This window comes from Phyllostomus discolor, chromosome X (assembly GCF_004126475.2).
Source record: "Phyllostomus discolor isolate MPI-MPIP mPhyDis1 chromosome X, mPhyDis1.pri.v3, whole genome shotgun sequence".
NCBI classification, from domain to species: Eukaryota; Metazoa; Chordata; class Mammalia; order Chiroptera; family Phyllostomidae; genus Phyllostomus; species Phyllostomus discolor.
In genome coordinates, this window is record NC_050198.1 from 85,080,038 (window position 1) to 85,106,574 (window position 26,537).

Genomic DNA, 26,537 nt, shown 5'->3' on the forward strand with positions numbered 1-26,537 from the left:
CCTGCTTGGCCCAAAGTGGTGACTGGTTAGCCAATGACTGGTAAGATTCCTCAAGGGAGGGATGATCTAAGACAGGCATGATCACAAAGGGGCCTCAGGGAAGGACTTGGGGGGCTATAGAAAAAAAGGGGTGATGGACCCTTTCCCCTCAGCTTTGACATAGCCTGAGTCCTCATTCTGTCTGTAAGAAGTCTCCTAATCTCTTGGCTGCCTTACTTCCCCTGCCTGACTTAAGCCTGAAACAATGCCGGAGGGCCGTGCAGCCCTGGGCAGTTTTCGGGATGATCAGGCCTAAGAAAGAATGCATAAAATCCTGTGAAACCTGCTTTGCTAAGAATGTCCTCAATTTTCTGATAAGGGTCCAAGTATGAAATGAATTTGTTTCCCAAATTTTTATAGCCCTTTAGCTAACTGACTCTGACTCAGAATAAGCCCTCATAGTTCTTCGTATGTTATCTATTAATTGATCCTTACTGCCTGACAATGACTGATTAGCTTTACCTGTATTCCTGTGCAAATTGAACCCAATAAAAGCCCATTGAGGAAAAGGCTCCTGGCCCTTCTCCTTTGAGAATTTGGCCACCTTTCCTCCCCGAGTAGATCATGTCTTGGTAGATTTATTCTCATCTGCGGCAGACAGGAGGCTCTGCTGAGTTTATGGTAATTTGTCACACAGAAATAGAAAACTGACACACCAGCCTCCACCAGTCTTGTACTTTTTGGCACTATGGCCCATGTAGGCATTGCCCTTCTCCAATATTTGTGTCAGAATAGAAATGGGGACTTTTAGGGTCTATTTCCCCATTTATCCCCACCAGGGGTATCCCACCAGGCTTGACTGAAATGCACTATGCATATTACTATCTCTGCCTGAATTTTTGTTTTCACCATTCCTTCCAACCCAGAATCCCACTCTTTCCCCTTTGTGCCTCATCCATCTCATCCATGAAACCTTCTGAACTTCTAGACAACTGGACCATTGCTGATTTTGTTTGGATCAGTTGTTTGTCCTTGATTCGTATACTACCATGTTGCCTCTTCTGAAACCTTACTTTTTTGAAAATGTTATCTAATGTGTGCACATATCTCTAATATATAATACAAAGAATATATAAAAGATTAGTTAATGATGTACATATTAATACAATTATAAACTCATTGAATCTTAGGAGTCCACATTGTGCATAGCATCCTGCTAGGAATACACACCTCCACATTTAAAAATTGTGTTACATAAAGTAGTCAGCCAAGTGCGGTAACTGGTCACATATTGAGCCTCTCCTTGGAGCCAGACCTGAGAGCATCCCTCATTGTTACCATAATCTAGCTGAGCTGCACTTCCCTTTACTGAAAAGTGTAAAGTAGATGGCTACTGTAATCATTTCAAGGATTAAATGGGGCTAATGCATGTGCCTGACACTTCATAGGTCCAATCTTGGTTGGCAAACCTTCCACGTGCAAAGGCCACACAGACACAAGAGTGGGTTTATCACAGGCAAACCAATACTTCAAAGAGCTCAATGAAACTGAAGAAGCTTGTGCACACAAAGGGGCAGTTTAGGTAACTGTGTTTAAATTTCAGTTTCCTTTAAAAGCAGATATATGTGGAATGCAAGGCCAGCAACTGACATAAATACCAATCAAGAGTGAGGAGAGGCTAAAGGAATGTGAGTATGTATTGACAGGAATGAAGTTTGCTGCCTCTGAAGTGCTTTGGTCTTAGCCACTAGCAGGATTGATCGATTGCAGTTAGCAAAGCATTTTCTGTGCAGCCAGTCCAGGCATCTGCTTCTGTACTTCTGTAAAACTGTTGTTCAAATTCACCCTTTTGAGTGAATCAACATCTTTGAAGAGCAAGAGAAACTCCACCCAACCACCCTAAGTATCCTAACACCTCCCAAGGCCTTTAAAGGAGGGTCCTTAACATTTCCATTTACCCCTGCCTGATTCAAACTTCAACTCCCAGGGTTCGCCCAAATCCCTCCCCTTGCTCTGTCATCTAATGAATATGCAAATATCACATAATTGCCAGCCAATGGTGTGGGTTCTGGTCACATGGTGCCGGTGGTAGGTGAGCGAACAGAAGTTATGTGTTGGTGAACGGAGACAGTTCTCAGTCTGGGGCGAGCGCTTGAGTGAGCTTGGACGGATGCTTGGGCAGTAGTCTGCGGCAGCGGTGGCATCGGCGGTGGCTGCAGTACTGGTGGCAGAAGAGAGGAAGGGGAAGGACCCCGAGGGCTACACACGCTCACACTTTCAAGTTCCCTGGGAAGGGGAGGCGGTGGGGCTGCAGAAAGAGGAGGCCAGGAGCAGTTTCATCCTCCCAGTCCCATCTCTTCTCTGGCTCCCTGAGCCCTGGTTCTGCTGGAGTTGAGGGTTCAGGTGGCAGTCGCAGCAGTGAGGGAAAGAGGGCCAGGAGAGTGGGGAGCGAAGCCAGGGGTAAAGGGGGAAGATGCCCATCCTGCTGTTCCTCATAGACACGTCCGCCTCTATGAACCAGCGCACTGACCTGGGCACATCCTATTTGGACATTGCCAAAGGCGCTGTGGAGTTATTTTTGAAGGTAAAAAGAGGGGAAGGAAGAGATGGGAAGAGCTTCTGTGGGAGGTGGGGGTGGATTTAGGTGCTTCTGTAACGTTTGTGTCGCCCCCTCCTCCTCTTCGTGGCCCCCTCCGTCATCCCTCGTCCCGCAGCTGCGCGCCAGGGACCCAGCCAGCCGCGGAGACAGGTACATGCTGGTCACCTACGATGAACCCCCGTACTGCATCAAGGTAAAGGGGCCATCAAGGGGGTGGGGTGGCCAGAAATAGGGAGCCAGTCGGCTAAAGCGGCTTCCCCTTCTTGTCCTGATCCGAGTGGTCCTGCATCGTCCAGAGGGGCGTGCGGGGCTGGAGGGCGCTGAGGGCTGGCGGAGCCGTGCAGAGAGTGGTTTCGAGTCGCTGCGGCGCTGGAGGTCAGGGGAGGGGCAGCCCTGGGGAGAAACCACAGGAGAGCTTGGCCAGTGGTGGCGACAACCACTGCGGCCTCTGAAGATGGCGGACATTTTGCTTTTGTATGAGCTAGAGAGGGAGACTGTGGGCGCTGCTGAGATGGAAAGGAGCGAGAAGAGGGAGGGGAAGAGACCCGCCCCTTCGGGGTACACCCCGGGGCTGCGGCCGAGGGGCAGGGCTAGCCTGCGACTCCGCCCAGGTGCTTAGGCCAGGCGCGGGCTTGCCTTTTGCCTCCGCTCCTCCTCTGGCTCCTCCTTCCACCCCTTCCCAGCTCACAGCCGCTTCTCCTCCCCACTTTCATCCTGCTTCTCCCGCCCCCTTCCTGCTTTGAGCGCGGCAGCGGCTGCCAAAGGCCCTCAAAGATTAGACTATTGCTTTTGCACTTCTGTGGTCTTTAACCCGCCCCCGCCCAATGGAAAATCTGTCCGCTGAGCAAGCCTCTCTACCCGCAGACCAGAGAAACTCTTTTCGTTTCTTCTTCAGAATTGGTTCGGCTGTCGGTTGCCTTAGCTACTGTTAGTGTTTCATTGGAGACAGCCACGGCAGGATGGGGCGGGGAGATGCCCAGTAAGAATCCACACGGGGCAGCACTTTTTATAGGAACCTGGCCTACCTATTTACATCTTAAGTTAGGTTTGTGTTAGCCTTGTAGGGATTTGTCCAGTGAAAAACAATGGAAGGAAGAGAGAACTTGATTATACAAAGTTACAATAATAAAATTGGATGATTTGATCCACAGGATTCAAACCTACAGGCGAAAAGTAGGGAGAACTTACCTCCATGGGGTGGTTAATTATGTTACTAATGGAGAGAAGATAAAGAACCTCTTTGCTGGCAGAGAACCGATGAAATAGAACTCAGACTATGAAATTAACCCGCGTAAGAGTCCTGCTTGCATATTAAACCTTAAAAATGTATATTACCATAATCCTTGAAGTCTTTTGCTAGAAGCCCTCATCTCATAATTATTTTAATAGTGCTGGGGAGGAGCCATCTGGATGTGTTGTAGTTCGTGTCAGCCAAGTAAGGTATTTAAAAGAATGGAACCTACCAAACTGAATAGTTGGTCCAAGAGAGCGTTCCTTCATAAAGAAAACCAAATGGGGGGGGGCACAAAAAAGGGGGAGGCTTTACCTTTGAAACTTGCAGTTTGAACAATTTGATTACTAGATTCTCCTTAAAACTTCTGGTTTTGATACTTTGTTTTCAGTTTTCAATTTGTCCATTTAGAAAAGTGGAGCAAGTAGACATCTTTCAAAATGCCATAATCTTTTTAAAAATGTCAATTTCCCAAAAGGGTGTGACCATTTCTTCCCCCTACAAGAGCAGATGTTTGCACATCCTAAGTCTAAAGGTCTACACCCCTTGAGTACTAATACAGATAAGAACCCATCATTTATACTGTGGGCATTTAAAGTCCTCCTTTATTTGAAATAGTAAAAAGGATAAACTACAAAGAGTGTGCCTTTTATTTTCTTTAAAGGAACCACTTATTAAGCATTTTTCTGAATGTAAAGACTCAATTTAAAAATGGGTTTTGAACAAACAAACTCAGATACAGACAACATTAAAAATTAATAAAAATGGGTTTAATCTATAAAAGTTTTATGGCAATATTTACAGAATTTGGGAGGAAAAGAAAGTTTCATCTGCCCCCATCAACCATTATTACATCTTTTTACCAAGCTTGGTAATCACAGTGTACATATTACTTGGTGTTCTGCTTTTTCCACCTATAATATCCCATGAATTTTTCTGGGCTGCCACATAATCCTTATACTAAAATTTTTAGTAGCTGTGTAATTTACCCATGATATTTTAGAGGCTCAAGATAGTTCTACAGAGGGGGAAACTTGAATATGGTTTTTAGGGGAAATTTCATCTGTTAGCTCTTCTTATTCTGCTGTCTTATACACTGCAGTCTTTCCTGAAGTAAAAAAAGAATTCTTCCCAATTGAGTTTAATTTTTTCCCTTTTGTAGTCCAGGTATGGGAAGATACTTTCTATAATGCCCTTAATTATTAATCATGTTACTTTCTTATTTAGTCTTTATGCTTTCCCAAGGTTATTCAGGTTTTTCATTTTAATCTCACATAATTACATGTGCAGGGCATGGTTAATGATCTTAACGATGTTCTTGTCATGCTGCAATCTATACTTGAATTACTAATGATATGCCATAATATGGGAGCATTTTCTTCTGAATTTTTCAGCTACTCCCTCCTGCTCACCCCAACCCTCCCCTCAGCATGTGGTAACTATTTGTTCTTTTGCTGTTAGGATCTAGCCATTTTGGAAGGTCTGAAATTTTAGAACAGCTGGTGAATTTTCCTTAAAATTTACTCTAGTTTTGCAATTGCTCATCTGAGTTCCTACTTAAGTCTTCACTCTTCATTAGCAGCCTCAAGTCCTTTCAGCAAAATGATGTTAGGGTTTGATTTGTAGCTTGTTTTTCTGCATAATAATGTGAAGTGTATTTTTCAATTTCTTTATGGGTGGAGGGCCTTTGTTTATTTTTTCTCAAAATAAATGCTTATTTCTTGAGTGTTGGTTATATCCAACTCTAAACACTCCAAATGAAAGGTTTTTTTTTTCTACTACACAATTCAGTGTTATTGGTGTTATAGCAGGAATAAGTGGTACATTTGGTTGGGAGGGTTTTTTTTTTTTCCACTAATAGGCATGGAACTATTCCCAGTATATCAACTTACATGCTCTGACAATAAATCTTGTTGTGAAAAGTTACTGTGACTGAAACTTTTCACTAATGTACACTGTTGAGTATATGAATATAGTATTTCACCTAGTACTTAGTAACTTCTTACTGCACATCCCTTAGGACATGGATATGTACTCTTTGAAAATTAGTCATATCTGTTACTTGCATTCAGTTTTGGATAAATGGAATTAAGTTTGATTTGGGGGCCATATAAAATTATACAAAATTCAAGCATTTTGTGCTACATCTGTTTCAAGTATTACTTTGCAGACAAGTTTTTTAAAAAGTTTTTATTTATTTATTTTGGAGAGGGGAAGGGAGGGAGAAAGAGGGCGAGAAACATCAATGTGTGGTTGCCTCACACATGGCCCCCACTAGGGACTTGGCCCACAGCCCAGGCATGTGCCCTGATTGGGAGTCGAACTGGTGACCCTTTGGTTTGCACCCCACACTCAACCCACTGAGCTACACCATCCAGGGCCAGACAAGTTTCATACACAGTGTCACAAGTGTTAACACTATATTTATACAATGGTATCTTTAGTGTACACTAACATGAAGCTATAATATTTTACAATTTCCATTCTATCCTTATAAGACTAAAACATTATTTTTAAAAGTGGGTGTTTTGGTATACTAGTTCTTAATAGTTTTGTCTGTGGTTCTGCTGTCTTGTGTGTTTTGTTTTGCTATAAATCAAAATTTCATCTTATTCAGTGAATAACAAAGGTAAGCTTGTCACTACTACTAACTCTGGGTAAATTAAGGGCATCAAGAAGAAAGTGAGCCATGAGATCGAGGTATATAATAATGGAAAGGTTCAAAGTAGTTTCATGTTTGAAGTTACTTTCTTAAAATGAATTTTTTGTTGAAGGAAATGCTTTTCAAACATAAAACCAAGGCACTTTTCCTCAAATAGCTGAAACACATGTATACATAGTGGACAGAAGGTTTTTTTTTTTAAATAAATAGGAAGAGGTGTTTCAAATAAACATCCCAAGTCTATAATTAGAAAAAAGTGAAAATTTCCCTTGAGTGTTGCTTTTTCACATTCTGTAGCTAACATTTTTTTTTTTTACTGTTATCTGCATGCTTTTGTCAGCATGTATCAGTAAAGGGTAACATTTTGGCATACATATTTAGGGAGTAAACTTATGCTTTTTTCAATTATCTGTGTTCCAAACATAACTTTTTCATGTGCCCATGAGTATATTTTATGGGCTTTATTTTTAAAATTTAGAATGACATTTAGGGGAGACTTGTATTGTGGTTGGAAGCTAAAGAAGTGGTTTTGAGTGAAACAGTAGCAACATGGCCTGTGAGAGCAGCCTAAGACAATAGAAGGGACATTTAAATTTAAAATTCAAAATGCTACAAAGGCAATGCAGTGACTTATGATGAATTATTTCTTCCATGACCTTATTTCCTTTTCACCTTCCTCTTTGGCCATGTGAGGCATATGATGATAGTTATTTTGAAATAAAAGGGGAGATAAGCCATCAAAAAAATTAAAAGGCCCTGGCTGGCATAGCTCAGTGGATTGAGTGCGGGCTGCGAACCAAAGTGTCGCAGGTTTGATTCCCAGTCAGGGCACATGCCTGGGTTGCAGGCCATGGCCCCCAGCAACCGTACATTGTGTTTCTCTCTTTTTCTCTTTCTCCCTCCCTTCCCTATCTAAAAAATAAATAAATAAAATCTTTAAAAAATAAAAAAATAAAAGGCAACCTACTGAATGAAAGAAAATATTTACAAATCATATCTCTGATGAGGGATTAATATTCAAAATATATAAAGAACTCATAAACTCAATGGCAAAAAAAAAAAACAAACACTCTGATTTTAAAAAATGGGCAAAGGATCTGAATAGACATTTTTAAAAGAAGATATATGGATGCCTAACAGGTACATGAAAAGATGCTCCACATCACTAATCATCACAGGCATGCAAATCAAAAAACCACAATGAGATATCATATCACATATGTTAGAAGGGCTACCATCAAAAAGAGCAGAGATGTGTTGGTGAGGATGTGGAGAAAAGGTGCCCCTGTGCATTGTTGGTGGGAAAGTAAATTGGTTCAGCCACTATGGAAAACAGTATGAAGCTTCCTCAAAAAATTAAAAACAAAACTACCGTACAACCCAGGATTTCCACTTTTGGGTATTTATCTGAAGAAAATGAAAACACTAACTTGAAATGTATTTGTACCCCCATGTTCACTGCAGCATTAATCACAATAAACCAAGATATGGAAACAACCTAAGTGTCTACTGGGGAGTAAATGGATAAAGAAAACTTAATTATATTAAAGTTCATCCATGTTTATGTCACTAGGTTGATCATTCTTTTTTTTAAGATTTTATTTATTTATTTTTAGAGAGGGAAGGGAGGGAGAAAGAGAGAGAGAGAAACATCAATGTGCGGTTGCTGGGGGCCATGGCCTGCAACCCAGGCATGTGCCCTGACTGGGAATCGAACCTGCGACACTTTGGTTCACAGTTCACACTCAATCCACTGAGCTATGCCAGCCAGGGCTTGATCATTCTTAAAATATAATAAAGTAAAGTAGAAAGTCACTCCCCTACTAAAAATTCTTCAGTGGCCTTCCATTACACTTCAGAATAAAAGCCAAACTCCTTAACCTGGCTTTCTAGGCCTTCATGATCTTTTATCAGACCTTTCCAACAATGTCTCCCTACTCTCTTCTCTTCTCCTAGACCTCAGGCTCCAGCCACAATGAGAAATTAGGCCATTTCTCCAGACTAAATCTACCCCTTGCTTCTGTGTCATTTCTGTTTTTTCCTCTGCCTGGGACACACTGGTTGGCCTGACATGCCTCACCTCTTCATTCCACATTCTCAGAAGTCATTCTGCTTCTCTGCCCCACCCCTACTCCAGTGTAAGAACTCCTATTGTGGTTTCTTAACACTTTGTCAGACCTTAACTATAGCAGTTAGCATGTTATGTGGTGATAGTGTTCATGTTGGCCTCCCTGATATGAGCTCTTTAAGGACACATATTTGAACTTCTCTTTATTTGACCCCAAGTACCTAAGGAAGTACCTGGATTTTACTAGGTGCTCAATAAATTAGGAGGGGGGAGATTTCAAGTAATGGGTAAATGTGAAATTACCCAGCCCCCCATTCCCCCCATTCCCATTTTCACTACTCTTCTCCAGACGGTGATGACCATTGAAAACTGCATATGTTTAATATTTATTACAGCTAGCATTTTCACTTAGATCCAGGTTTATAATATGGTAGAATCATACTTTTATGAGATCAATGTATTATGTGTCCCCATTCTTTTGTTATCAAAGTATAACTTATATAGTAAAATACATCAATCTGAATGACTTGATGCATTTTTACATCTTTGTACATTCATGAAACCACCACTTCAAGCCAAGATACAGAACATTTCTATCAACTCATAAAATGTCTCTTGCTTCTTTGGGCAATCCCTTTCTCCCCTACTGATAAGTGTTGATCTGACTTTTATCAGCAATGTAGCAATATGATCAAAATGGTGTTTCTGGAAGGTAAGTCTGACAGTGGATTACTACCACAGCAATGTAAGCATTCACTTACCATATGTTCACTGAGCACTCTTTCCGGACCAGGCTTCATTATAGGGGTCTAACGTGACATCAAGAAAGACCTGGCCCTGGAAGAGATCAGAATAGTAATATAGTTCTATTCATCAAGGGTCTTGAGAATACTCATTGCAGAAAGGTGACACGATGTGGATTAAGGTGGGGGAGATGTGAAGAATGGTGGACTTTATTAACCAACAGATTGGAAGTGGGGGAGGATGAGCAGGACCCAGTAAAAATTCAGCTTATCTAGTCAAAATTGTGACGAGCTTAGGACTGGATTACAAAAGGGCTTTGAAACCTACAAGCTATAGTTTGTGCACCTCTCTCGGGTTAAAAGCATTATGATGGATTTGAGGAGAAATAAGGCAAGGCTTGCTGTTTGTGTGCTTGTTTGGTTATTACATAGAAGCCTATGTTGTAGTGAGGTGGGGAGAGGGGATAATGAAATGTCGGGGAGACTCAAAAGATATAGTTGAAATTGTCTAGTTTTGCATTAGTGCTGGCCACTCACTTGAGAGCTTTTGGCCTTGAGTTTGGGATTGGGGTGGGAGGGGGATGGCAGAGGGTTCAAGGCCACACTAAGGAAAGGGAAAATATTGTACTTTTCAGTTTGCCTTTGGTTCAGGAAGATAATTAGAACTGCTCAGGAGATGGAGTTCTTTGTTTCAGGGTGACTAAACATTGCAGCTGTTTCACAACTCAGGGAGAAATGTGCTTTCCAGAGAAGGGCAGATTTGAAGGACCCTCTGTATGGGAGAAGGGAACAGGGATGAAGAAGGGAACCCACTGGTTTAAGTCCTTAAATGAAAAACTGGTAATAATGACTTTCGGTTCCCTTTCACTGAGTTTAAATGAGAGATCCAGGCAGTCCCTCTGTGTCCATACTGGAAGTTTGGAACGCACTCTCTTCTGGATACAGTGTTCTAAATGCTGATTAGGTTCCCAGACCTTCTTCCCCAGGAAAGCTTTTTTAACTCTTAATGTTAGTTAACCATAGAACTATTGTGTTTGTTTTTGTTTCTACTAAGGAATGGATTTGGGTTTCCAAGGTGATTGTTAAAAACACATGCTTCCCCCCTTCCTCCATCAAAGAGGGTGAAAGGTGAGATGGCAGTGAGGGTAGACATGGCTCTTCAAATATACCAGTCATTTATATTTTAGATTGGCTGTGTTTACACTGTTTGGTACAGCATCCACTAGACACGAGTGTTTATGGAACACTCAAAAATCAGTCTGAATCAGATATTCTGTAAGTGTAAATTAAATACCTGATTTTGAAGACTTAATACAAAACTATATAAAATATTGTTTTAACAATTTCTATATTGATCACAAGTTTAAATAATATTTTTATATATTGTGTTAAATAAAATATATTATTAATTTCACCTGTTTCTTTCTATTTTTTATTGTGGCTACTTGAAAATATAAAATTACCTATGTGGCTTGCATTATATTTCTGTTAGATGGACGTGTCAGTCTATGAAGAAGTTACTTCTGGAGAAGGATCCTTTCTCTCAAAGTTCTGTTTAAAATTAACAATGCCATATATACTCACTTGTGCATAAAAGGTTATCATACAGTTTAGAGTTGATGGGTTGATAACCATTAGCCCTGGGACAAAAATATGAAAGCATCCCCTTCTTATTTGTATTGAAAGCCAGTTTGGGTGCATAGACTTTGGAATGTAGTTGGTGGTCCAACTGGTTGGATTAGAATTTTTTTCCTGGGCTAAGTGCAATAGAAGATATATATGAACTCCTAATGTAATTACAGTAATTCAAGATTCTGTTTGTAATATGTGCTCACCAGTGGCACTAAATGTTTCATGACTTTAATGTTATTAGAAATATATAGCATATCCCTTATTAGTTTTGCATAGCTACTTGACTCAAGAATCGCTGGGAACAGTATTTATCAAGAAAAGTAGGCTAAAGGATAAATGATCTAGCCTGGCATAATGTAAAACCTAAAAAACAAAGGGGAGTTTGTACACTGCTGTTATTGAAGGCTTTCTTGATGTTCCCTAGCAGAGCCCTTGTCTTATATCATGGGAAGTCATCAGTTGCCTTAAAAGAATGAGAGAGGTTCAGATCCACACAACAGGAGGTCTCCCAGGATTATTACTTTCTCTAAGCTCAGTTCTCTTAATGGGAATTACAGAAGTGACCATGTTATTTTTTTGTTACTGTAATGGCTCCCATTTAAGGAATAATACTGATGTTTCTGAGGCTGGGTGAAAGCAGAGATGTTTTCATGAATAGCATGCATAAGAGGTGAGACCATTTTATAGCCCTAGTTTTGAGGCCTCCTAAGACCCTTCCTATAGTCAAAGGTATTATCTGGCTTTTATAGATATGGTTTGACTTATATCTACCTCCTTGAAATAATTAACAATAATATAATAGCTTTCTAATAATGGCAGCACCTGACATTTATGGAGTAATGCTTATGCATAGAGCAATGTGCCAATGAAAATAAAGTACTTTATTACATTCATCTTCCCAATAAGCCTAAGGTGTAGTTACTATTATTATCCCTATTTAACAGATAAGGAAGCCATGGCCCAGAGAGTTTACATAACACAGCTGAACAGTAACCCAGGTCTGTCTCTATTCCAGAATCTTAAGTAATGAGCCACTTCATTTTCCCCATCAATCATGATACAGCATTCCTTTAATAACATCTCACTGGTATTTTCTAATTATGATATATGCCTCGGAAATATGTTTTTTTAGACAGAATTGTCATGCTATTGTTTATAGTTGCCTTTGGTATAACAGTGCTTGGTATTGTAGCAAGCACTTAATAAATGAAAATTGCTAGCACCAGTGTTACCATTTTTTTATTATTCTCTGGTTACTTCTAGGTGAATATTATGGTGCATTTGTTTGTGAAACACTTTAGCCTTTGATGTCCCACAGTTATTCCCCTGCTCAGGGACAGATGTGGAATTATCGAGATTCTAAACTGATGGAGCTTGAGATAATATGTATATTTTGGGGTTGGAGTTTAAAGACTGGTGGCCTAAGCTAATAGGCCCTATAGGAAGAATGGTAGTAGGTTTAAAAAAGTGACAAAGTAGTCGTTGGCTATCACAGTGCCCCACAGAAACTGATTTGCCATCTTCATTATATCAATCTCTTGATAAATGTTTTTCTTGCATAGAAAAGAAAGACATTCAGTCTACTCCACAGTAACCATTGAGTTTCTCCTAATCTACAAACTGTGGGGGAAGCGGAAGTGGTTACATGAAAGGCCTGAATGCAACATACCATTTTTGCGGATGCTTTTATATAGCAGCTTGTGCCTAACGTAATTCTGTAGTCTTCACTTCATCCATATCTCCCATTCTCCTCAAGCCACACCCTTGCCATGGGCAGATAGCTTTTTTTCCTTCATGCTTAGTTAGATTGGTAAGGGGTGAATTTCAGAGAAGGAATGTAGATGTTGTCAAACCAACCACTGGGGGATAAACCAGAAAGAGTTATCTTAGACTTTTGTGTTGATGTGCCAGATGTTTATAGAAGAAAATAGAGTTCTGCCCTGGTTTGTGTGGCTCAGTGGATTGAGTGCCGGCCTGTGAACCAAAGGGTCATTGGTTCGATTCCCAGTCCAGGCATGTGCCTGGGTTGTGGGCCAGGTCCCCAGTAGGGGGGTGGAAAAGGGGCAACCACACCCTGATGTTTCTCTCCCTTTTTTTCTCCCTTCCTCTCTCTCTGCAAAAGAAATAAAATCTTAAAAAAAAGAAAAGGTAGAGTTCTGTATCTCAAACCATATTCACCTGATTAGATTATTCATTCGTGGCAGTTGCTCTTTCATTATTTATATCCTGCTCTGTAGGGTGAATTCAGTAAACTTAGTACCAAGAGCTAAACTCTGTACTTGAATGCTTTTGGACAAAAGATTTGAAACATTCATGTGTGTACAAATAAGGAATAGTACTAGTGAAAAAAAGAAAATACGATTTACTAAGGTTTTAAGATTAATTATATAGTTACTTGGGCCAATTTACTAATGTTTATTCTTTTTGTCCTTTATGACATTTGAAACTGTTAATTCTTCTGAAACTATTACTCCTTCCTTCGTTCCTTCCTTCCAGAAACTTATCACGTCCTCTATTTTGTTTTTCCATCCTTCTCTGATAAATTGTTCCCTGTCTTTCTGATAAATCCTTTCCCTGTTGAATGCATCCTACTTCATTCATGTTTCAAATAGTCTTTCTACACTGAAGCCTCTCCATCTTCAGCTTCTCACCCAGGCATTTCTAGCTCACTACAGAACATCTCCACCTGGCAATCTCTTCTGCCATCAGCTCATACATAGTTAACATGTCAAGACCACCTATGGCTCTAAAGCCTATCCCCTCTCCCATATTCCCCATCTTTTAGTCACCTAGGATCGAAAGGTAGGCATTATTTAGCATTCATCATGTCCTTCATCTTCTTCTAATACCCATTTATCATCCCTTTGAAATACTTCTTTTGGAGAGAAGGAAAGGGAAGGAGAGAGGGAGAGAAACATCAATGTGTGGTTGCCTCTTGCATGCCCGTTACTGGGGGCCTGGCCTACAAGCCAGGCAAGCGCCCTGACTGGGAATTGAACCAGCAACCCTTTGGTTCACAGGCCCGCACTCAATCCACTGAGCCACACCAGCCAGGGCCCTTTGAAATATTTCTTACATATGTTCCTTCAACACAATTTCTGCTATCACTTGAGTCTGGATCCTGACCTTTTATGCCTTGACCATTATAACAGCCTTATATGTGCTCCCCCAGATACCTCCGAAATTCCTACTCTCTACCCATACCAACAGTCCACTTTCTAAAAATGTTGGTTTCATCATATCACTTCCCTCTCCCAAGCCTTCAAAGACTCCCCGTGGCTATGAATGCCATTCTGAGCTCTCTTGGATCTACTCCATATGTCTATATAAACTTAGTTTCTATCATTTTCCTACAGGAGTCCTGTGCTTAAGCCAGGCCTGTCTCTCCCACCCCATTAGAGTATCAGGTAACATAAGGAAGAGGAGATAGAAAGTCTGGAGAGCTGGAGACCTGGGGGAGGAGAACAAGCAAATCAAAAGCATTCCTTTAAGGGTGTGGTTTGAGTGGGGTGCTATTTCAATGACAAGGAGTTGCAGAAAGAAGAGGGAGGGGCTGGTTATGACCTTTAGTGACTGATTAAACTGAACTACCCCAAAACATTTTGATAGTGATTGGACTGGAGGCACTTCTGCTTAATTAGAAGCCCCAGTCTCTCTTGCATTGTCTCTGCAGAAGGAAACCCACATAACTAGACAGTAGAAATAGGATTCTAGGGAGAGTATCTAAGCTGTAATGCAGCCCTGGCATTGGAAAGCTGGGAACCCCTCTTGTTTTATTTCTTGTAGGAGATTGCTAAAGATATGCGGAGCAAAGTTCTCCATTTTTCTTTCTTTTTTTTTTTGAGATTTTATTTATTTATTTTTAGACAGAGGGGAAGGGAGGGAGAAAGAAAGAGAGAGAAACATCAATGTGTGGTTGCCTCTCGGGTGCCCCTACTGGGGACCTGTCCCACAACCCAGGCATGTGCTCTGACTAGAAATCGAACTGGTGACCCTTTGGTCTGCAGGCCAGCACTTAATCCACTGAGCCACAGCAGCCAGTGCTCCATTTTTCTTAAAAGCTTACATATGCGTATAGACATTATAAACTCCATTTCAGGGTGATGCTTATGAGCTGTATGTCAGAAGTCTGTTTAAGTCTAGGTACTTTTATAAAAATCAAATTAAAAAAAAACTGGTCACAGTACTGCCTGTCTGGGAAATTACACCATCCACTGTCATGTAAAGCTGGCAATTTTTGTCACTTTAGCAGCTCTGTAAAGAATGTTGGGCTGGAAGGCAGGAGAACAGTGCTCTTAGCCAGTCTTCTACTAATCAGATATATACATGGCCCAGGGTAACTCACTTAGCCTTTTTTTAATTTATTGATTGATTTTTATTTATTGATGAGAGAAAGAGAAAAACATTGATCTGCTGTTCCGCCCATCCATGCATTCATTGGATGACTCCTGCATGTGCCCTGACCAGGGATCGAACCCACAACCTTGGTGTATCAGCACGGTGCTCCAACCAACTGAGCTACCCAGCTAGGACTTAATGTTTTTTAGATGTCAGTTTTCTTATCTTTAAAATGAAGGGATTAGACTAGATTATTAACACTATTTCTTCCAAAAAACACAAGAAAGAATTATATAACTGAAAAGCAGGAAGGGGAATAATTGAAGCATGGAGTTCAGAGTGATTTCAAAATTGGTTTAAAGTTTAAAAAATAGTTCCTTTACATGTGTAATGTACTACATCTCACACTGGTTAAATCAGTAAATATCACTCCATCTTATTAACATTTTTGTTTGTTTGTTTTCTGCCAACAGTTTAACATTCAGGACAGAATCCTAGCAATAGTTACCTCTGAAGGGTGGAGCTGAGAGTTTGGTGAAGAGATAGACTGACCTTGTATTTCTGTTGGAATTTTTAACAATGAATGTGTGTTACTTTTATCATATAAAAACAGCTCATAAAATTTTTGAGAGAGTTATTTTTAAAACCTAGCAGGAAGGAGATGCTATATAGTCTTTAGAAAGTAGTGAATGGCCTTTGTGCTATCTTTTATGTTCAGCTCCTTCTGCAATGTTTGGATGACTTAGTCTCATTCTTGTCCTTGTATATTTTTGCAAGACCACCTTTTAAAATTTTTATTTTGTGTGTGTGTTCGGAAAATTCCTTATCAGAGCCCAAAATCTGAATAATTGAACATGAGATCTTCACAATAGCATTTTTTTCTGATAATAGGTATTGGTCAATAGCTACTATTGAAATGGTCTGAGAATGAGAGAGGAAACTCGACATTTTTATCTGAGCAAGTTTGGCAAATTCTTTGCAACTCTAATATATTTTTTCCTGCAATAACAATGCAATTGATTCTAGAACAAAGGAGAATAGTTTCTAAAATTCAGTTTCTACATGTTAGCATTCTCTGGTGAGGATCAAATTTCTTCTTCCTTTTTTTTTGAGGAAAATCATCACTTTGTTCTAATTGATTTACAAACAGTCACATCACAAAAGTTGGTTTAAGAAGGCCACACAAACACTTGCCCAGCCCCAAACTCAGTATCACTTCAATGAACCTCTACACAGGACACTTTTTTCAATTGCAATCCTGATGCAAGGAAACTATTAATGATAGGAGTAGTTTTATACTTTCACTACCAATTATATCTTTATATTAAATTAACTTGGTCATGAGAGATGATTTTCCATTTCTTCAATATGAACTTCTTGATTAGGCTAATCCACTTGCAAAATCTGCAGTTTCAGCACCTCGCTGAAACCCTCACAAAGCTTAAGGTCACACTGTTTCTGTGGACACTCCAAAAACTGTTTCATCTCATAGTGATATGGGTGGGCCAAATTGCTGGTATGTCAGCTGAGTTCCCTGAGGCTCCTGATAAGTGATGTCAGGCCTTGAGGTCTCAGCATTACTTCCTCCACTGAAGCCCGCAGTGATGGCATGACCTAGTATGTGGCCAACAGCAGATCCCACAGCCACACCAGCTGCAGTGGTTGTTATCTGGGCCATGATACCTGGCTGCCAGGGGAAGCAGCAGGTGAACCCACAGCAGATGATGGAGCTGGCACTGGTGGCTGAGCTGCTGGTGCTGGCCTGGGCGCAGCTTTCCTCTGATGTACCCTGCTGTCCTGAGTGACCATGTGGGAGGTGCAGCTTTGGCTTCCACGTGGCAGTGCAACTGCAGCTCTGAGTCTACAAGTCAAATGTCTTTTGATCTTGTCATGCTTTCACAGAGAGATGTGTTATTTCATAATTTTATATTAATTCCCTATGATAAGAATGGAAAAATCATAAATATATTTTGCAGGTATTTTAGACAAATCCTTATGATTGTTTATACACTAAAAAATTCATAGTCATTATTTTAAAGAGACGGGTAACACAAAATAGTGAAATTTGTGTCAGTAGAATCAAATTGTGAATTATTTCTTTGCCAAGTTTATTTTATTTATTTATTTTTCAATTACAGTTGGCATACAATGTTATATTAACTCCAGGTTTCCCAGGTTATTTTAATATATGTGGTCATGAAAGTCTGCTGAGAAAAAAAATTCAGCAGACCACAGACTGTCAAGTAAGCTTTTGCAATATTATTAAGGGATCAATTTCTTAACAATCTTTTTAAAAGTATAAGACTCAGTTAAACCAGAATAATTTTATGTGCTCTTGACTGGTAGTATTTCCTAAAGTTTGTTCATGAAAATTTGTGGACCGAACCAAAGAGTGATAGCAATCCTAGTTCTCAGGGAGAGAATGGATGCAGTCATATAAAATGGACTTCGAGCATTTTAGCAAGTTCAGGACACTAGGAAGTGCCCCTGGGAAAGTAACTTTGAAAAATAAAAGGAACCCAAGAGAACTGGATATTTTTGAAACAAGTAATTTTATAGGAAAATGCTATCTTTGTATGAAATAAACACAGAATAAATAGAATTCCTCCTTTGAACCTAGAAGTGTATCAGTACCTGAGTCAAGTGAGAAAACCACAAAAAATTGAAATCAGACCAAATTGCTAGAGTATTAAGGGGAAAAACTGTATCAGGTAGGGTCAGAAAATATAATGCAAGAGAGTTTTAAAAGGAGATACAAGAAGCAAGATAGTTCCATTCTTTTAATGATACAGCATCTTCCTAAAGTGCACTTTGTAATTAAAAGAACTCCCTTTATAGGTGTGCTTCACAGATAGAGATCAGAATGACAACTCTAGGGATGGGGTGGGGTTGGGGAGTGGAGAGATTGAGCAAAAAGGAAAAAGGACCCATGGACACAAACAACAGTGTGGTGAGTGAGGAAGGGCAGAGGTGGAAGAGGGTGTAAGGGGGATATATGATAATGGAAAAAATACAAAAATACGATAAAAATGAACAACTAAAAATAAACTGCAACAATAACAAAAAGACATTTGAACATTTTAAGGTGATTCAGCTCTCACAGTGTTTTGTTTACCTGAGGGGGCAGGTAAACCTTGTCTTATATCTGTCAAAATTGGGGAAAAGAAAATTCTTGAAGTCAAAAAATTTTAACTCACACAAATATTCCATATAGTGTTAGGGGGAAGGACCAGGGGTAAAGACCAAGGGGAAAGTCATTTGTCTCCTTGGGAGATAGAGTTGATTGGAAAAGCAGGGATTCTTATTTTTCATCTCATTCTGTTTCACTGGTTAGTTTACCAACATAAGAACAGTTTGTGATGACAAAGATGATAGAATGTTAAATTGGAGAATAAAGTAATTTGGTTGAAAATCACTGTTGAAATTGATGTATTCAAATTGTCTGGTTTGTTGCAGAACAAGCTTTCCCCAACCTTGTAGAGAACAGATGGAAAAAGGAAAATAGTTTATCTTTCAACAAGAGAAATGATGGCCCTACTAAATTTAGACTATGACTTTAACTTGCAACATCTGGGAAAATACTCAGATCCTTTAATCATGTAGTTTGTAACCACCTAGAAGAGCCCAAGGTCCAGGATGGCCCTCTATATGGGATAACAAAGGGCAAATATTATCAGGCTGTTTCCTCTAATAAAAGATAAAAAGCCTTGTCAAGGAGAAGAAAGCAGCATGAATTGTCTCTCTGGGTTCCAGCAAGGCTTTTTATACATTGTGAAGGGCTTGCTAACAAGCTAGGAAGACTTGGACTTGAACTGAACTACTGTCCAAATAGGCTTTTGGGTGTGTGTGCCCCAAATAGGTCAGTGCAATGGCTCAGCACCAAGTGAGAGGGACATAGTAAGTGGTGCCTTGCAGTGAGAGGTTTTCTTGCTGTTGTAGAAGAGAGCCTTAGCTTGTCACTATCTAATACAGAAAGATTATTTTTTTAAAGATTTTATTTGTTTATTTTCAGAGAGAGAGGGAAAGGGAGGGAGAGAAACATCCACGTGAGAGAGAAACACCGATCAGTTGCCTCTCATAGGCACCCCGAGCTGGGACCAAACTCAAAACCCAGGCAGGTGCCCCGACGGGGGATGGAACCAGCAAGCTTTTGCTTTGCTGGAGGACAACCAACCAACTGAGCCACACCAGTCAGGTCTAGAAGGATTATTTTTGCTCTTCGAAAAGATTCACTGTCATTCCCTTTCAATAACTATCACCCTAGAGAATTTTAATTATTCTATTGATTTACAAATATCCAATCTACAGTTTTTAAGGGGCACTTCTCTTGTGGAAAGTTAGATGCAGCTACCCTAAAAATGTTTTTCAGTTACCTTGGATGGGGAAATTGATAGCATGTTCATTAAATATGCACATTATACAAAGTCTGACCAGGTCATGTGTGTTTTGGAAAAGGATTACAAATGACCTTTAGACATAGACCAGCGGTTTTCAGAAAGGGCTCTAACATTATTCCCACATCCCCTTCAAGGATAATTGATCTGCTTTTATCTCTTTTACCTGTTTATACTTCCTGGCAATATTTCAATGGAGGAAAGGATTCTTCTATTTAAAGAACATAATTAAAAATTACAGAATCAGAGAAATGATCCAGACAAAATAGGATAAAGTTCAGGAAGGACAAGTATTAGGATGTTGAGGTTTGGGGGACCAACTAAATAACACCCTCACCTTTCCCTCCTCCATTGAAACCAATGGAGAAATAAGACTCAGGAGCCAACCACACTTCCAAATAACAGCTTTATTCCTGTAACTGGACTGGAGGATATACCATAGATGTGTGTTCACAAAAAGCTTACAGATAGTTCGTGTATCAACAGACCTCTCATATAGGTCAGTTGAAAGGACAGAGTCTACCTCTTAACCACCATATAACAGAGAACATATCAGAAATTTACAAAAAGCTTCAGCAATAGGCCTAGAGGGAGCATGTCAGTTTCCTGTTGCCAAACCCACTCCTCAAATAAGATGGAAATAAGTGTGCAGGGGGTCAGAAACAGCCCCAATAAGGAGTAAATGACTTACTCTGCACCATTTGCTTTGCTAGTTACAGCCAGGAAGAGACTAGGGTCTTCCAAGTCCTAAGCCACTGCTCCCACCCCTAATTGGTCTGCATTTAGACAAGAAAATAGACTTAAACAAATTTGAAAATTCTGTTAAACTTGCAAACTTTTAAGCCAATATAACAAGACATATCTGTAAGGTGAATATGTGGAATATGTAGAAGAATGTCTAGTGTAGTGGTTTAAATTGGTAGGCGCTGAAATTGGGTTACCTGGGTTCAAATCCTGGCTGTATCATATACTAGCTCTTTGAGCTGGGCAAGTTGCTTATCCTCTCTGAGTCTCAGTGTGCTCAACTATAAAGTGGAAATAGTAATAGCACCTACTTTGTGGGGTGGTCATAAGGCTCAGATGAGAAGGAGGCATATAAAATGCTGTGCTTAACATAAATTCCTGACACATAAACATTGATAAATATTACCTGTTATTATTATTTATCATCACCATCATCATCATCATCATCATTTTACTGCTGGTAGACTTTTAAAACTTGACCAGTGAAGACAGTAAACTCTTTAGGATTTCACCCATCACGTGTTACTCCTTTGTCCTAAACCTCCATTCTTTAGGTCTCCCAGGCTAGAAGTTTTATATTCATCTTTTACTCTCAGTGTTTTAGGCCCATAATCTGTCGGTCACCAAGTCCTATCTTGTTTGTTTCAATTGTTTCTCAACCCCTTTCTCTTTATCCTATTCTAATTCAGGCCCTGATTCCTTCTGGGCTAGATTACTATTTAAGTCTCCTAGCTTATTTTTACTGACTATAACTTCTCCTTTTCCAGTCTGTTTTATATGTCACTGCCAGACTGACCTTCCTGAAACACTGCTTTCATCCTGTATCCCCCTGCCTTGGAATTTGTAATGAGCCTATTGTCTGCTAAAGCAAGTCCAAGGTTTCCTGACTGATCTTCAGGTCCTTCTAGAACATACCTGTCCCATAGATATATGATGTCAGCCTTACACAAAATTGAAAATGTTCTAGTAGCCACAATAACAAGTAAAAAGAAACAGGTGAAACTATAGTAATATATTTCATTTAACTGAAAATATTCAAAACATTGTTATTTCAACATGTAATCAACATAAAAATAAAATATATTTTCATTCTTTTTTCTTAGTTCCAACTCCTCAAAATCCCATGTATATTTTATACTTATATTACATCTCAAATAAGATTATCCATGTTTCAAGTGTTCAGTAGGCATATGTCATAAGGGCTACTGTAGTAGTGCAACTGTAGAGTATAACTTGCTACCACTGTCACCTCCATAAACAAGACATACCTAAATCAATCTTACTTCTTCCTGGTTTATTAAAAAAATAGGGATGGTAATACCATGCCAATTTTATTGGGCTGTCCTAAGCAAATGTGAAGTGTGAAAGTGCTTTGTAAGCTGTAAAGCTTGATGAGAATGTAGGGAAGTTATTATCAGGAGTAAAGATTTCACTGACGTGAGAGCAGGATATCTTTGGAGTAATTTGAAAGAAAAGACAGTGTTTAGAAGGCAAATAGGCTGTCTTGTATTCATTTGTGAAAAAAATCAACTCCAAGCAATGAAATAATATAAATGTATACTTTCTCTTACAAGCTCTTCGTAATGATCTTTTTGAAAGAAATTTGTCACATTAATAAGATTTGCTAAATATTTAAATTAATCTGTAAGCCTTTTTCCCCCCTTCAGTATTTTGAGGAATAGATTTAAAAGCATTTAATTCTTCTCTTGAAGGAGCTATACTGCTACCAAATAGTTTATTGCTTTGGGTAGTAAATGTAGCTCATATACTTTCTAATACTGAAGTAGAAGAAGCATTGGAATTAATTTGCTTCATTGCAAAGAATTGGAATTGACCTAAAAACAGAACACCAGTGATTCAGGTGGACAAATGATTTGTAAAATGTTTTCACCGATATTATAAGGGACATTTTAAAGAATAATTATTCTGACAGGTTGATTAGTAAGATTACACAATCAGAGAACACATTATTTCAAATATTGATGAGTTACGGGGTGTTTGTTTAAGTGGTACACAAATCTTATTCCAGCCCTTTGCCTATTAAGTAGTCCACTAATTTTTTAGTCATGCCTTGAAACTATTTTGTATCTCTCAGGAGTTCAACACTTGCTATAGATATAACTCTTAAGTTTACAGTGTGGGAAGTGAGATTTCTAAATGAAGTAACTCCAAGAAAAAAACTCAAATTTAAAAAGTGGCTTCTAGCTTTACAGGTTTGCCCCAGCCAGAAACCTCAACCTAATGTATGACCCTTTTACCCTCACCCTTCCCTCTAATTAGGTACTCAGTCCTTCTGACTCCATGTCTGAAATACTTCTTTTATCTACAACTTCCTCTCCATCCCCACTGCCCTCACTCAGGCTTTCATCGCTTTTCTTATAAGCTTTTGCAACAGTCCTCAAACCAGTTTTCCTGCCTCAAGCTTCAGCCTCCCCTCCACCCCATAATTTATTCTCCAACTCCCAGCAGAATGACCTTGGTAAAATACAGATCTGATCATGCCACTCCCCTAATTAAAAACCTCAAGTTATTCCCAGAGCCAGATAAGATCCAAACTACTGCGCACAATGTACAAAGCGCATTCCAGTCAGAGCCTGATTTATCAGCCTTGCCTTCTGCCATGTACCCTGAAAAATGATAATCAAATTACTCACAATTCCCCAGGAGGTCCTATCCTCTTATGAACTCTGTTATTTTCCCTTGGCCTGCCCCCTTCACTCTTCACTTCATTGTGGGGAGTCCCATGATGTTCATGTGCTCAGGCATCCTCAAATGCCCCATCTTCTGTGAGGAGCCTTCCTTAACTTTCTGACATTTCAGTCTCCATAACTGCATTCCTTATTCCTTTGTATCAGGAACTCCTCAAGGTTAATTCCTCTCTATATCCCCACCATATAACATTCTGCCCAACATATTATGGTTTGTCCATAAAAATTTGTTAAGTAAATGAAGGAAAGAATTGATGCCATCCTCCCAATGTCATTTCTCCCAACCCTACACCTTTCTCTTCTACCCTAACGAGGAAAGCCAATTGTTTAATTCAGTGTGATTTGCAATCACTTGCTGATATTTCTAAGTATTTGATGAGGCCAATTAAAATCATAATCCTTCCTTTTAGCTCAAGTTTAGACTGTATAGTTCAATAAGATTTTCCTTGGGCCACAAACAATTATTCTCATGTTCTACTTACCCCTGGTCCTTTAAAAACCATATACACAATCTGGTCAAGAGACTATCTGTGAAGGCTTTACCTTTAGATCCTTTGACACATATAATATGTTAGGACTATTTTTTTAAAGAACTAATCACATCTTTAATTATACAGAATCCCAGACTATTGAACTGGAATGGATCTTAATTAGGACCACTTTCACCTTGTATGGTTGTGCACATTGTGTATTGTTCAGCCTTAGGGAGCATCATTCTCATTCACTATTGCAATGTGAATGACTCTCCTCCAGGGTTGTATCATTCACAGCCTTACACAGTGTCCCTGTTTATCTAATCCTCTTCATTTTAAGGTATTGCAATTTAGGTTCTAAGAGCCAACAGGTTTGCTCAAGGTCACACAGATAGTTGATGGGAAGGTGTAGTTAATAATCTGCCCCTTTTTCTGCCTCTCACTCATTCTGATCCAAATTACTTCAGGAAACTGAAACTAGTAAAGATAGTATTTGCTATAGTTGTATGGATAGGGTCAGTATGCCTTCAGCTAAACATGAAATTTAAATCACTTTGTTTATCTCTGTATTTTATTTGCTCTTGCTTTCCACCTTCAGCTGTACTGCCCTAGTTGACATGACTAGCATTCAGAATATCACTGCTGCCCTTAGGGCTACCAAGACTCAAGTAGCTATTTTGTTCCAATAAGCTGCCAAACTGTGCTGTATGCTCTCTACCTTGCTGGCCTACTCCCCTGTGACCTACTGTTAGCTCCCTTCTTCTTTTGGCTTCTCTTCTTAGCATTTTGGGTTGTTTTGTTTTTATAGCCATCACTAACCAGTCAACATGATTCTTTGTTCTGTTATACAAACCATCCCCACATAGCATGTTGGCTGTTGACTTTGGGTCTTTGGTTCTTTTCTGCTGCTTATGGCTGCTGGGGGCGCATAAGGGATGCTGCTTCTTTGCCAAAACTTTTTTGTTTCTTTCCTTTCTTCCCTTATTCTAGATTTGGGGCCTTCTGAATGTTTGAAGATGCCAGAAGGGTTGTCTACAAATATTTGTGGCTCTATTTCTATAACCACCTCCCTCCTTTACTCTTGCTTGGGAGGAAGAATCTTGGTTAGAAAAGTTTATGTAGATCAGACACCCAGTAGCCAATTGTCTCTTTCAAGGACAATACATTAAAAAATATTCCTTCCTCTGTCCGTTACTCCATGTTCATCATTAGTGCCAAACTAAGGTAAATACTGAGGTGTTTTGGTAGGTCCATTTGAGCCTGAACAGAAAACTGGGATTCTTGAGCCAAAGCCCTGTGGCCATATGGACAATGAATTGTTTGCTTGCATCTTTGCTCTTGATCATTAATGTTGGAAGATACTTCTGAAACTAATTACTTGCCTTAGTTCCACTTAGTCCAGATATAGAATAGAATTAGATTAAGGAACTATTAATTTGTTAGTGGTTTGATACTTGCTTTTTAGTGGTTGTTTGAACTTTATATATTATTCACTGTATAATCAGGAATTTCTTTGTAAATGTTTGGTTTTCAGGCTGGTTGGAAGGAAAATCACGCAACATTCATGAGTGAACTAAAAAATCTTCAGGCTTCTGGACTGACTACTCTTGGTCAGGCTCTAAGATCCTCATTTGATTTGTTAAATCTCAATAGATTAATATCTGGAATAGACAATTATGGACAGGTAAAAATTTTTTGAGTGAGTACAGCTAATTTATTTTGGTGACTTGGGGTAAGAATTTAAAATTGGGCATTGTTACCAAGTTTTGTGCTACTTTTTGTAACTTGCAAAAAGAGGTCCATTTATCTTTTAAATGTATAGTTTTAAAATATCCCTCTTTTGGGGGGTCTTTTATGTGGCTTGATCATAAAGTAGTTAAAATTGTCTACCCATCAGATCATTAGATATCTGAGAACGAGATGAGGAAATTGCTGAGAAACACTGGGACAAGACAATTGAAGAGAAATTCCCAGTGTCCTGAACTCCCTCATCTCTTCCAATCCAATGAAAAGGCTCTAGCAAGGGTGCCCAACCTTTTGGCATCTCTGGGCCACACTGGAAGAAGAGTTGTCTTGGGCCACATATGAAATACACAAACACTAACAAAAACTAATGAGCAAAAAAATGCTTTAAGTAAATGTATGATTTTGTGTTGGGCCACATTCATAGCCCTCTCAGGCTGCATGTGGCCCGTGGATTGAACACCCCTGCTCTAGAGTGAGAAGGCAGAACAGCATTTGCTGTTGCTACCACTGTCCTTTCCTATTTTAAAAACTCTGCTCACAATAACCAGAGTCATTCTCCAGGGCAGAGCCTAAGTCACTAATGGTCTCCTATCTGTGCCAGGATTTTGACTCAGGTGAATGGTGTGGATGATGCTGCCATTATAATCTAATATCTTTCTCTTATGATTACTTGGAACACAGAGGGAGAGGAGTATTTGGATGTTAAAGTTTGGGAGTTCCTGAATTATAAGAATTCCTCAGTTTATTCTGAATGTTACCTCTTCAGGGATTATTTCGATGCCCATCTACTGAGTCCCTTAATCTTTTCCTTCTTATTTATCCAGGCAAATTTTATCACACTCTTAGGAGATCACTGGCAAGGCAAATGTAAAAGTTTAAATGCAATTTTATTATATCACATGGCTCTAATGCTTTTAAATGTATTTTAGGGGAGAAATCCGTTTTTTTTAGAACCATCTATTTTAATTACCATCACAGATGGGAACAAGTTAACAAGTACGGCTGGTGTTCAAGAAGAGGTAAGATTTCAGTTTTTAAATTTTGTTTAAATGGCAGAGAACATGAAGCTATTTCTGTGGGAGGCATATACTTCTGGTTAAGAATAAGTTTAATGAAACCTTCTATCTTGGTAATCCTTGAAAGATTGCTTAATTTTATTGAGTATGTGAAAGAAAAGTGAACCCTTTAATTCTTTAACTTTTTCTTTGGGTTTCTTTAAC

The 26,537-nt window shown here is 39.4% G+C and overlaps 1 protein-coding gene and 1 pseudogene across 5 annotated transcripts in view; one reads left to right on the top strand and one right to left on the bottom strand.

The window, feature by feature from the left end:
- Positions 1 to 2,081: 2,081 nt before the first annotated feature.
- Positions 2,082 to 26,537, top strand: part of LOC114504539 (integrator complex subunit 6-like) — a 56,566-nt gene continuing 32,110 nt past the window's right edge. For 3 of the 5 annotated variants that reach the window (XM_036016900.1, XM_028522211.2, XM_028522212.2), the window contains exons 1-4: positions 2,083 to 2,563; positions 2,694 to 2,771; positions 25,106 to 25,255; positions 26,247 to 26,336. In XM_036016900.1, the coding sequence (XP_035872793.1) occupies positions 2,453 to 2,563; positions 2,694 to 2,771; positions 25,106 to 25,255; positions 26,247 to 26,336 (429 nt within the window). In that variant the 5' untranslated portion in view covers positions 2,083 to 2,452. Of the gene's footprint in view, positions 2,564 to 2,693; positions 2,772 to 25,105; positions 25,256 to 26,246; positions 26,337 to 26,537 lie in introns of all 5 variants that reach the window. The other 2 variants (XM_028522210.2, XM_036016901.1) reach the window with 2 other exon arrangements.
- LOC118498557 lies at positions 16,561 to 17,148 on the bottom strand (annotated as a pseudogene).